This window comes from Alosa sapidissima, chromosome 7 (genome assembly GCF_018492685.1).
Source record: "Alosa sapidissima isolate fAloSap1 chromosome 7, fAloSap1.pri, whole genome shotgun sequence".
In the NCBI taxonomy this organism is placed as follows: domain Eukaryota; kingdom Metazoa; phylum Chordata; class Actinopteri; order Clupeiformes; family Clupeidae; genus Alosa; species Alosa sapidissima.
In genome coordinates, this window is record NC_055963.1 from 26,774,727 (window position 1) to 26,786,893 (window position 12,167).

At 44.3% G+C, this 12,167-nt stretch overlaps 1 protein-coding gene across 1 annotated transcript; it reads left to right on the top strand.

Annotated features, from left to right (window-relative positions):
• Nucleotides 1-2,732: 2,732 nt before the first annotated feature.
• gpr157 (G protein-coupled receptor 157) lies at nucleotides 2,733-11,403 on the top strand. The gene is made up of 4 exons (XM_042096898.1): nucleotides 2,733-3,499; nucleotides 3,860-4,073; nucleotides 5,015-5,209; nucleotides 6,086-11,403. Exons 1-4 carry the CDS (start codon nucleotides 3,123-3,125, stop codon nucleotides 6,272-6,274), a joined length of 975 nt encoding a protein of 324 aa, XP_041952832.1. The 5' UTR covers nucleotides 2,733-3,122; the 3' UTR covers nucleotides 6,275-11,403.
• The last annotated feature ends 764 nt before the right edge of the window (nucleotides 11,404-12,167 follow it).

The window sequence follows — 12,167 nt, forward strand, 5'->3', positions numbered from 1 at the left end:
TGATATGTGTAGTAATGGCCATATTGGCGTTACAAACTAGCCCCATGCCTTTCTATGAAGGTTTTTTGAGTGCTGTGTCCCCTCATTAGAAAGTCTCTGCTTTAACCACATAAAAACAGAGTGAAATAACATTTTGTACTATAGAAACATTATATAATTCGAAACATGCATTATTCTAGCTATATTAATGGCATAGTGCATGCTATTTCCATAACCGCAAAATACGCGCATCACCATGACGGCAATGAGTTGTTAACAGACATGAACCAAGACATATAGGCCTAGCCCAGCAGCAATCTATCTAAAATAACACATACTTGAAGTACCATTCATGGTATGTTGTCAAATATCTTGCGGGAGTTGTGGGAAGTTTACGTAATTTAAGCTGTATGTTTCATTCATCCCCCATTCTGTTTCATTTGTCCCAGCCAGGAGGGACGAATGAAACAAAACGCATGTTGCTCCTTAAATAACTTGAATGGTTTTGTTCAGAGCTGTAAATTCAACTGTATTTGACAGAGGACAGATGTAGGTTGTTAGTGACAAAATATTAACTTTCAGTGTTTTACGATGTCTTTGTAAATTACGTTTAATTAAAAAAGTGTTTCATTTGTCCCGGTTCTCCCACAGCCAGTCACATGGCCTGCAACTAGGCTACGTGACACCTGACGGTGCGGGAGGGAAAGTGATCTCATCTCCACCCAGTGTTGCCAACTTAGCGACTTTGTCGCCATATTTAGCGAGATTTCAGACCCCCCAAGCGACTTTTTTTGTAAAAAGCGACTAGCGACAAATCTAGCTACTTTTTCTGGCGTTCTTGGAGACTTCTTGAGACTCTGATGTGATGGCATGTAACATCCCTTTTTACTCTTCTGAGTAAGCAGTGAGTTCAGCTGTGCTGTGTAAGAGTCTCATGCCTGTTTCGTTTGTGAATTAGCCTACATCGAGTTCGCCCAAAGCGTTGCCCCATGATTATAAAAGTAATGACTAGCCTATGTAGTATCAGCCCAACTTCGGGTGAGATTACAACCAGAGTCAACGGGACAAGAGCAATGACATGATGACAGGGAAACAAGGACACGCTTTCCAGCACCGTTCAACAAAGGAAAGTAGGCTACAACTTCATTCACAAGCAGATAGTTCAAAATCGAGCATACAAGTTAGAAAAACCTAAAGCATTCGTTTAGGCTATGTAGCCTCAATGTCAATGCAGGACAGACTGTCGGCTGAGGAAAAAAAAATTCTGTTGGTCTGTCCGAGTGACATTAACTAAATAAATCCAAAATATAGCCATGGTCATGGCCTGGTGACGTAATTGATATGCAAATTAGTGTGCGACGTCATATAGCGACATTTAGCGACTTTTGGAGCTGGCTTTAGCTAGCCTAGAAATCTAGACGCACCCTAGCGGCGGCAAATTAATTTGCTCAGCCTGTACGTCTAGTATCAAACCATAGGGATTTCTATTGGCTGACGCCGTGGACGTCATCCAATCACAGTGCTCTATTTTGTTAGCGAGTCTTAAGGCGGGCTTAACAGGATGGCGACAGTCCTGCGACGGTGAACAACAAGGAAGGTGGCTATGGCGAACGAAGAGCGGTTGTTTGAATCGGCGTTGGCGTCAACTTTAGAGGAGTAGGACTTGTGCTTTCTTTGAAAGTTGAGCAACACAATGCACTTAAGTCATTCCTTTCGAAGAAGGATGTATTTGCCGTTTTGCAGACCAGATACGGATATGGTCGTAGTGCTGGCCTATTGCATGCCTAGGCAGTTTGAAAGACAATTCTCTGCCCGCCCCTTGGATTAAGTGAGGTGAATGGCTCGATTCCAGACTACATTTCAATGATATAGGATGGCCCGCCAGGCTAGGCTTTAGCTACTTTCCATTTGAAATAGTTGGCAACACTGTCGCCACCTACTGATTGCGTTCCTAGAGTTTAGCGGAGTGGATGGGATTTTTTTTTTAGAAAAAATATATCTCGGTGCACATTGGGATCTTAATTTAATGCCTTCCATATGATAGGCACTGGGTTCACCTCTATTGCTTCTGGTGGTCATATCTTATTTTTAGGATCAGTTTAATTGTTTTGAGTTTTTGTTGTAACATGGTGATAACAAACTACAGTTGCATGTGATGTCACAGGTTTTGGGCGCTTAATCTCTAACTGATCAATAAAGCAATTTGCTTAATAATGGAGCGCGATGTAAACCGCGCGGTGATTACCTTTATGTCTGGATAACTGGTGAAAAGCTGGCAGTAAGTGTCAATGCTAACCAGGCTAATAAACAAACCATGCTACCACAAGTAATGTCGAAGGGTAAAGTCACGTGACTTCTTTTGTAGTCCGTTTATTAAACAAAAGGAGCAATTTCTTTTTTTTTAAATAAGGCAAAATAGGGCCTGACATTTTCACAGTTAGAAGATTATTACTGTATACACACTGAAACATATTTTTGGTGGATAACTTAGCTGATTTGGCTTCACGATATTTTTAAAAAAAATAGGTCTATGGGACTTAACATTGGAGCTGCTCTTCGATAGGAACGCAACCACTTGGGGCGCTGGTTTTCACTTTCCCTCGCTATGATAATGGTCTCGTCAGCTAGTTTTACTTAATAAATTAAACGGAACTTAAAGAAAGGAATACCAAGGACATGACCTCAGTGGTATATACGGCCATGCTCGCAGTTCATAAATGGTTAGTGGGATATCCGTGAAAGGGAGGGGTTAAGTGTTAGAGGGGAGGTGTTTCCGAGCTTCCTTGTAGGCTAGCCTGCCTACGCTAGAGATCAAAACACTGTTGCATTCATATTTTGTTAATTTCTTAGGCTACTTTGTTTGGGAAGCATTTGGCATGCACTTCAAGTAGCTTTCGTTTTACAACTTCCATGGCAGCCACCACAGCTCCCCTTGAGCCTAAAGCCCGCCTGGTTTGCTTTTGTTTGTTTTCTTCTCCCGCTTTGGATTTGGAGAGTGATTATGGAAATATTTTGGCAAAAATGTTATCGCCGCCACAAATTTCATAGCGTACGGCAATTGATTGCTTAAGAAAAAGACGGCTTCGTTTTTCATCTGTTGGCTAATAGACGTTTTTGAAACCACAGTTAAAGAGAAGTAAATTATGGCCGATGGAAATCGAACCGAAGTGTTTGTTTACGAGCAGGTTGTTATTTTGATATCCTGTGCCCTCTCTTTCTTGGGATCTCTGTTGATTATATTAACTTATATTATTTGGGCAGATTTGAGAACTACTCCAAGAAAACTGCTGGTTTTTCTGTCCATCGCTGACCTATTGTCTGCAGTCTCTTACTCTTATGGAGTTTGGACGATTTTTGACGGAGACTCCTTGGCTTGTACCGTGCAAGGAGCAATCTCTACATTTGCCAACACAAGTTCATTCTTCTGGACGGTTGCCATCGCGATTTACCTCTACATTTTCATCGTGAAGTCCAGTCAGAGACTGGCCGACAGTCTGGTGCTCTACTTTCATTTGATCAGGTAGGGATATTGTGTATTGTTTTCAGACATAGCTCGTTAGTGATTGCATAACCTGAATGTGCTCCTTCAGACAGACGAGCTTGTTTTTCTCCAGAGCGCTGATCAATGCACTTTTTCAAAATATCATCATAAGAACGTCAAGAATGTCTTCGAGCTGTCGCGAAGACTGCTGTGTCCTTTACTCCATATTTTGACTTGCATATGACCATGACACATCCCCCATTACATAATGCATAAGTGTAGGCTACAACCTTTATGACAAATATATATCCTCGTGGCCACAAGCTGCGCATAGGCTATGTCTGCAGTTTGTAACACAGTTATTCACACTGAGCAAACTGCTGTCTTTTTGTGGCTTAGCTGGGGGGTGCCTCTGGGTATCACCGTGGCCGCCCTCTGCCTCCATAAGATCGGCTACGATGCCTCGGAGGTGTCTGTGGGCTGGTGCTGGGTCAGCATCAAAGCAAAGGACCACGTGCTGTGGATGCTCCTGACAGGCAAGATCTGGGAGTTCCTGGCCTACGTCATGCTGCCGGTGTTCTACCTTCTGATCAAACATCACATCCACCGGGCTGTGAGTAACAATGGGTGAAGCGTGGGCTACCAGGATTACGCATTCCATTCTTAAAGAAAGCCCACGGCCTAAGGGCTCTTTAGGCTCATTAAACAGACCTTCTGACACATTCTGCAAATGTATTTCACACATTTAGCCTACTGCAGGCCTAGTGCTCCTTGGCATAGAAAAGGTTTGCCAAAATTTAAATGCATAAGGTTCAATAAAACCAAAGGAGGATACTAGTGGGGTGTTAATGGTGTTCCATTTTCTTAATACTAATGTATGATAAGAAAGAAATCATCATCATCGTTTTCTTTTTACTCAAAGAGGACTGTATGAATACTTGTATGATATGTGATCAAAATTCCAAATCAACATTCTAGCATGGTCCAAATAAACGGGCTGAAATCAGTGTGATGTTCAGGACACCATGTATTATTCAAGATCAGAGTGTGGAAGAATATAGATTTTTATGAAATGTAATGTAGGCCTAATATAATATAAATTCCCGGTGATACAAATGAAAACATTTCATAAAGGAACAGAGTACTGGAGAAGAGGCATACAAATGTTCTCAAGCATTCTCAAATGTGAAATATTATTCAAGATGAGGGCACTTTTTCCAAGTAGTCTATGCTATAACCCACATATATTGCTGCGAATTCAAGCTGAATATATTGATTTGAGCGCCTTGAGACCTTAAACAATTCCTATTCCATATAAGATTCCAGAGGAATAAATGTGAGCATTTTTGTAGGTCTGTTTAGCCTACTTTAGATGCCTGTGCAAGCTGAGCATAATTCCCTTGTGCAGGGCAGAATGAGTCATACCACTTTGCAAATTGTTTGAGTAAAGGAGAAGTGAATTTAAGAAGTCGCTAAATGAGATGACATCACAATTTGGTTTTGAAAAGGGGTTCAAAATAGACTGCACGTGTTATCTCTGCTTCTTCCTCCCAGCATGCTGCGCTTTCTGAATATCGGCCCATTCTGGCCAGCAGCCCCATGTCCAACTCACTCACATCCATGGCGGACCGCAAGCTGACCCTCATCCCTGTCATCTTCATCTTCCTGCGTATCTGGAGCACCGTGCGCTTCGTGCTCATGCTGGCCGACTCTCCGGCCCGTCAGCACCCCGTCCTGGTCACCTTACATGTGAGTTGTTTATCAACGCTAAGCTATCACACACGCCCAGAGTTAGTTCAGCTCGTTTGCAAGCCACAAGGCATCCTCTGTACACCTCCGCACGTGTTAACTCAGTCTAATCAGGCACTCTAATTCACTTTCGGAAAACTCTTTATTGAATTCCCTTCTCCTCTCCTCTCCTCTCCTCTGCTCTGCTTTGCTCTGCTCTCCTCTCCTCTCCTCTCCTCTCCTCTCCTCTCCTCTGCTTTGCTCTCCTCTCCTCTCCTCTCCTCTGCTCTGCTTTGCTCTGCTCTGCTCTCCTCTCCTCTCCTCTCCTCTCCTCTCCTCTCCTCTGCTTTGCTCTCCTCTCCTCTCCTCTCCTCTCCTCTCCTCTGCTCTGCTTTGCTCTGCTCTGCTCTCCTCTCCTCTCCTCTCCTCTCCTCTCCTCTCCTCTGCTTTGCTCTGCTCTCCTCTCCTCTCCTCTCCTCTCCTCTCCTCTGCTTTGCTGTCCTCTCCTCTCCTCTCCTCTCCTCTCCTCTGCTTTGCTCTGCTCTCCTCTCCTCTCCTCTCCTCTGCTTTGCTCTCCTCTCCTCTCCTCTCCTCTGCTTTGCTCTCCTCTCCTCTCCTCTCCTCTCCTCTGCTTTGCTCTCCTCTCCTCTCCTCTCCTCTCCTCTCCTCTGCTTTGCTCTCCTCTCCTCTCCTCTCCTCTCCTCTGCTCTGCTCTCCTCTCCTCTCCTCTCCTCTCCTCTCCTCTCCTCTCCTCTGCTCTCCTCTCCTCTCCTCTCCTCTGCTTTGCTCTCCTCTCCTCTGCTCTGCTCTGCTCTCCTCTCCTCTCCTCTCCTCTCCTCTGCTCTCCTCTGCTCTGCTCTCCTCTCCTCCACACTTCATCGCTCCATTTCTTTTCAGGGCATCGGAAACACTTTGCAGGGAGCGGCCAACTGCATCATGTTTGTGCTGTGCACTCAGCCCGTGAGAGCCAGACTGGCCAACCTCCTCTGCTGCAGAGGCCAATCCAGGGCACAGGGCACCGAGTCCCAGCGCAATGGAGGGGAAGACCCCCCCTCGCATGTGGAGGACAACGGCACCCGCCGGTAGTTGGACGAGGAGTGAGACTGAGAGCACGGAATGGAATGGAGGATATTGACTCGGTAGCTCTTTGTAACAAAGACAAGAGAAAGATAGAGAGAGGGGGGGGAAGACAGAGAGAGAGAGAGAACGAAAATAAAACAGGCAGACAAGAGGGAGAGGGAGGGGTGGAATCGACTCTAAGCCGCAAGCCCCCATACTCAACTCTCCCCTGCCTCCCACAGTCATCTCAGCAAGTGCCTTTAAGGATTAATGGGGAGACTGCAGTCACATGTTCACAAAGGCTGGGACACAAATGCACTTTACATTATGAGGGTAGTAGTGAAGCATTATTGTATGGCTCTGTTTTGATATTTCACGAACAGACAGGACTCCTTTCTGTGGGTCTTTTTAACTTTTATCACTTCATATTGGCACTCTGGGTTTTTCTGTACTGCTTTAGCCTTAAAAGGAGACCTTTCACTGAGGTAACCTTAGCTTTAGTAGTGTGGACAGAGTGTGATTTTATTCTGCGACCAATGTGGCACAAGTACTGTAAACAGTCAGCACACAAGACGTTGATTTTGTCGAGTTTGACACTAGTCTATGCAAATAATGTGTACAGTTTGAGTTTTTATTTACTAATATCTTTCTTTTTATCTACCTGCCTCCAAAACACAAATCAACCTGTCATTGTGTGCTGTATCAAACTAACTATGTGCTGCAAGAAGTGTGGACATATTATTTATACAGTCTTATCTGTTTACATAAATGCTGTTTTTAGTCAGTCATGTGTTACATATTTATTCCTACACCGCCCAATTGATTTTAGATACAATTTGGCCTCAGATATATCTTCCACTCATCTTTCCTCACTTTTAGCTTCATCCTTGTTTGAACGATGAGAGCAGAGGGAAAATGTGCCTTTGTCAGATGTACTGCGGTTCTGTGCATGCACACATACATGTGTTACCCGGGTAACCCGGTGTAATAGAGTATGACTTTAAATAAAGCTGTCTATTATTCTATACATGTAAAATATGCATAATTGAGTTTGGTGTTAGGATTAAGCCATAAATCCTCTGTGGCTATACTTGCGTCCCCCCCCCCCCCCCTTGTTGTAACATAGCCTGAGAGCATAGCAGTGGCTTGGATGAACGCGCAGCACTGTAGCGAACAGATCCACTCGGAGGAGGTTGGAGCATTGAACAGGGATAGTAATTACTGTGAAGCACCAAGTAATCTCCCCCGAAGCATTAGAGCTTGGTGTTGTAGAGAATGCCTGATTGGGAATTCACCTCAGTGCTGGATAGCCCTCTATGCATACAGAACAGGGCCTAGAGTCGGTCTGTCTGTCTCTCTCTCTTTCTCTCTCTCTTTCTTTCTATCTATCTATCTCTATCTATCTATCTATCTATCTCATTTTAACATATTTGCTCAGAAATGTCAAGAACAGATGAAAAACACCACAAAAGGGAAGTGGCTAGCAGATGTCATGCTTTGTGTCTGACAGTGCAGAGGCAGATAAGATAGGAAGTGAAGGAAACAGGAACAGATAGAGGCGCTTGGGCCATTTTACCCTGAATGGCATTTCTGCGCATATTGTTCCCCATAGGGTGTTGTTGTTTGTTAACCAGGCCTTGTGACTGCGTTGAAATATCAGCACGTCGAGTCACAAGACTCATGAATCGTGAGACTGTTCGAGCAGAAATAGTGTTAAAAATAGCTGACAGATTACGTTATCCTATTCATATGTAAGGAAGGCTGTGTTAAAAGACTGTTGCAAATAAACAGCTGATGAGTATTTTAAAAACAATTTTCCTAAGGCCCACGCAAATACCGTCTCCTCTTTCCTCGTTCTCATTGGGTTCTTAAACACAATAGGATTATGTTCTCTGGTGCCATTTCCTAAATATACTGTTGTATCTATTTGTATTTTTCTGCTCGCTCTAATGAGATGTATTCGGTTCTGGAACTTGCATTCCCTGCTTCGATGATGAAATATTCAGTTCCCCCACTTTCTCCATCTCCATCTTGGTCCCCAAACAAATTTGCCTTGCATAAACTCCCAGATCCACAAGTCTGCATGCACCGTCTATACCCGAACGCTGAGAGTTGCATCTAGTTCAGTTCTCAATGCACTCCGGTTCTCCCACGTTGTTCTCTTTTGTGTCACAGTATGAACTAAAAAAGGGTGGGGGGGGGGCTAAAAAAAAAGCTCACTGTTTTTGTTGTCAGACATTGCGATTTATTAAAAGTTTCATTACAATGATACATAAATGTGACAATGGAGACTAAAGGCCTGGGAGACTAAAGGCCTGGGAGAAAGAGCAGTTGTAGGCTCTGCTGATTGGGAATGTATGAGTGGTAGACAAGATAAGTCATGTCCTTTATTCTGTTTACCGTGTAAAAGTTGCAGCCCTATTTTGTTAGAATTACAGCAGGATAGAGAAATTGTAAATATAAATGTAAAAGACCATTAAAAAACATGTCAAAAGTTGCTGAAATTAAGTCTCATTACAACATTTGTGGCAAGAATACGTCAAATAAAAAAGTGAGACACTGTTGGAGGATTTGGCTAGCTCAGGCTAGCATATAAGTATGGACAAACTCACTGCTGTCTATGTAAGCTAACTTGCTGTGACAGTAATGCAAAAGCCTTCTGTGAAAGAGAACTGTTAATGATGGTCATCATCATCATCATCATTAAGCTGCCATTTAAAAGCCATCCTAATGATTTCCCTTGGTTGCAGTATGTGGGGCTGATGGCTTGGATGAATCCACCCACCTTGACCTCTTCCTGTCTGTCTTCCTCTGTCCCTCCTGTCTTCATCTGGATACCTCCTTTATCTCTGGCTCCCCTCCCATGGCTAGCAGCTGTTAGCCTCGGTCCCCCTGGAGGCCTCCTCTGATCTCTGATCTGGGAGCAGCTGAACTCAGTGTGCAGACTGAAACCAGGAGCCACTCGCTGGCCTGCTTTCAGCCCAGGGTCACAGTGACCTCACTGCAAACTCACCTGCAAGGTACTCCCATGCATCTGCACTGTACTGCAGAGACTGTAAAACGAGCCTTTGTCCCATTTACTGTACCAAGGACATGCTTTCATCGTTCCATAAACGGCATGAGGGCAGGTTCAAATAAGGCTGTTAACTACACAGGGGCCGGGTTAATCCTCCTTTACTGTGCCGTGGTGTTTGAGGTCTGTTCATGGTCGTTTGCGAGCCGGACTGTCCCCGCTTTGCAAATGCTTCTAATTCCCTTTTCATTGACCTAAAGCTGTTGTTAATAATAAGGCAACAATGGCCCTGGTGTTTGGCCTCAGACCCAGATACGTTGAAAGGGAGGGTGCGGAGGATCTCCGGTGTGTGCGGGCACCGAGGCGCAATCAATAAGATTAATGAGCGGCCGGAGAGGAGGAGTGTGGGGATGAGGGGGTGCTGCAGTGCTGCACTGCAGGACAGGCGAGCCGACGCCGGCGGAATGGAGACCCCTGCTGTCAGGTCGGCGCTGTGACGCCTGCACCGGGCCTGGCCAGCTCCGACGAGGAAGAGGAGGGAGAGGTGGTGAGTTGCAGGCTGGCTCATCAATCTGCACATTTTTGCTCACCCTAGCCTGAGTTTGCTCTTAGGTTTGTGTGTCTGTGTGTGTTGTGTGTGTGTGTGTGTGTGCGCTTGTGTTCGTGCATGCAAGTGTGTGTGTGTGTGTGTGTGCAAGTTGAAAGTAGCTCCATTGTCAGGTAGGTAAAAGGTGCAAAGAAGACTTCAATTCTCTCACCCACTCTCTAGACGCTTAGCATAAGAATTCACCATGCAGCTTAAGACTTCAAAGAACCTCACAGTAAATGCATGTTCATCACATAGCTTCTGCCACTTACAATACCTGAAGTCTAAGAATTTCAGCTGCAGTGAACAAATTCTTTAAAAAAGAACACCATACATTCCTAGGGTAGACTTGTTATCTATCTATCTATCTATCTGTACATCTATACATCTAGCTATCTATGTACTGTATGCAACTGACCTTGCTGTAGCTGTGTAATGGATATTTGCAGTGTCCGGCTGTGGCGAACCCTTGCGGCGGCAGCAATCATATGGGCAATGTGGGCGGAAGGGCAGAGTGCTGCGATGGGATGGGTGAGAGCGTCTGGAGCCAGCTTGTGCTGATCGAGTGGAAAACAAACGCTTGTCCTTCAGGACGCCAGAGACCGGCAGCATGACGCGTCCCGCAACGTCCCACCGCTAAGAGTTAAAACATTGTCCAGGTTTGCATGTTGGCAGGAGGTGGAAGACGGTTAAGTGGCGTCATTGAATCAAAGCTGCTAAAGGTCTCTCTCCTCTCCACGCACGTTTTTTGGGCACCCTGCCCATTTAATTCATTAACTTCTGAGTGAGTGAGGTTAGAGCACACCATTGACAGAAGCCACATTAATATAAAGCCTGTATTCAAAGCAGTGATGGTATATTATTCTGCAATGAGGGCACTTAAATCTAAGGCCAAAATGCAGCAAACCCTGAAGGTTAAATGTAAGGTCATACAATAGTCAGAGCAAGTGTCTGTGACCTACAGTTCATGACCAGCAACCATGAATACTATATTTCCCCGCCTATTAACCAAGCTTCATACATTGATTTTGCTACATTTCTTTAACTATGAGGTTAATACACAGGGGCAAGCTATACATGGGAATGCATTTATTTTCTTCATTCATCTTTATGATTAAAACATTGATCTGGTTCTAATTCATAGGGGTACTGGGCATTGCGGTTAATACATGGGTGCAGTCAATACAGTTTCTTTTTTTTTATTTGTATAAAACACTGTCCTGCAAGTTTATACACGATGTGGGTAATAAAAGGAAAATGACTGCACACCTTTATCAAGGTGCAATGTACTTGAACAAGTATGTTCAGTACAGTGCAATCTTGAGTCAAAGTAGCAAACAAATAAGATATCAATGAAAATTATACTAATTAGAATATATGTACTGTAATGTACTGTATAATTATAATTATGACCTTTCATACTTTCTTATCACATAAAAATATATTACACTCCCCTTTTTCATCAAGGAAATTTCTATTAATTAGCCCCCTTTGAGAATCCTGTATCCTTTTTTAAATGTACCCTGAGAGCTATCCACAGAAAGCCGGTCAGTAATGGAAAAAAAACACAATACAGTGGCAAATGTCATCTTATTTGTACAATACCCAGCAACACCACTTCACCGTAAGGCACTGGTTCTCCTTTAGTAACTGACAATGATTAATTGTTCAATTACAGCGACTGCCCTGCTCACCTCACGGTTTCTTTAATCGCTTCTATAATGAGGCGGTGGGTCAAACAACCCCCCCACCCCCACCCCCCCTGGAGAGGTGCCGGTAAGCTGGGCCATCCAGTGCGCCCACGGGAAGTACAGGAGGGGCCACTGATGGGCTTCTTAATAACGGGCTGCTGCAGTCTCAGTCTGACCGGTTCATTTATGAGGCGTCTTCATCCGAGCAGCACAGCTGGAGCTCCACAGGCCATTGTCAAACAGCTCAGCGCTGATGAAGGTCACAGTGCAACCCACAGATGGATAGCATGCTAATTACTCCAGTCATTTAGTGTGAGGAAATCCTCATTCGGTCTGATAATGCTGTAACCCTTTGCAGCTTACGCTGCAACATTTTTCATATGTGATAGGTATATCCTGTGACATCTGTGTTATTATATCCATACAATCAGTGGTGTAGTCTACATGATAATCAGGACTACACAGTATACCCACTTAAAAAACATCACCATCTCAGTATACCCACTTAAAATAGGCAAGGATACGTATTAACATTTGGGATTGATCACAGTATACCCACTAGCTAACAAGACTACATCACAGTATACCCACTACAGCTAACTAGACTACAACACTGCATACAATCTACTC

Excerpts from the sequence above, each read along its gene's own strand:
- gpr157 (XM_042096898.1), top strand. The coding sequence starts at position 3,123 with ATGGCCGATGGAAATCGAACCGAAGTGTTTGTTTACGAGCAGGTTGTT. Across the intron at positions 3,500-3,859 it reads CTCTACTTTCATTTGATCAG|CTGGGGGGTGCCTCTGGGTA; the intron begins GTAGGGATATTG and ends TTTGTGGCTTAG. Across the intron at positions 5,210-6,085 it reads CCGTCCTGGTCACCTTACAT|GGCATCGGAAACACTTTGCA; the intron begins GTGAGTTGTTTA and ends ATTTCTTTTCAG.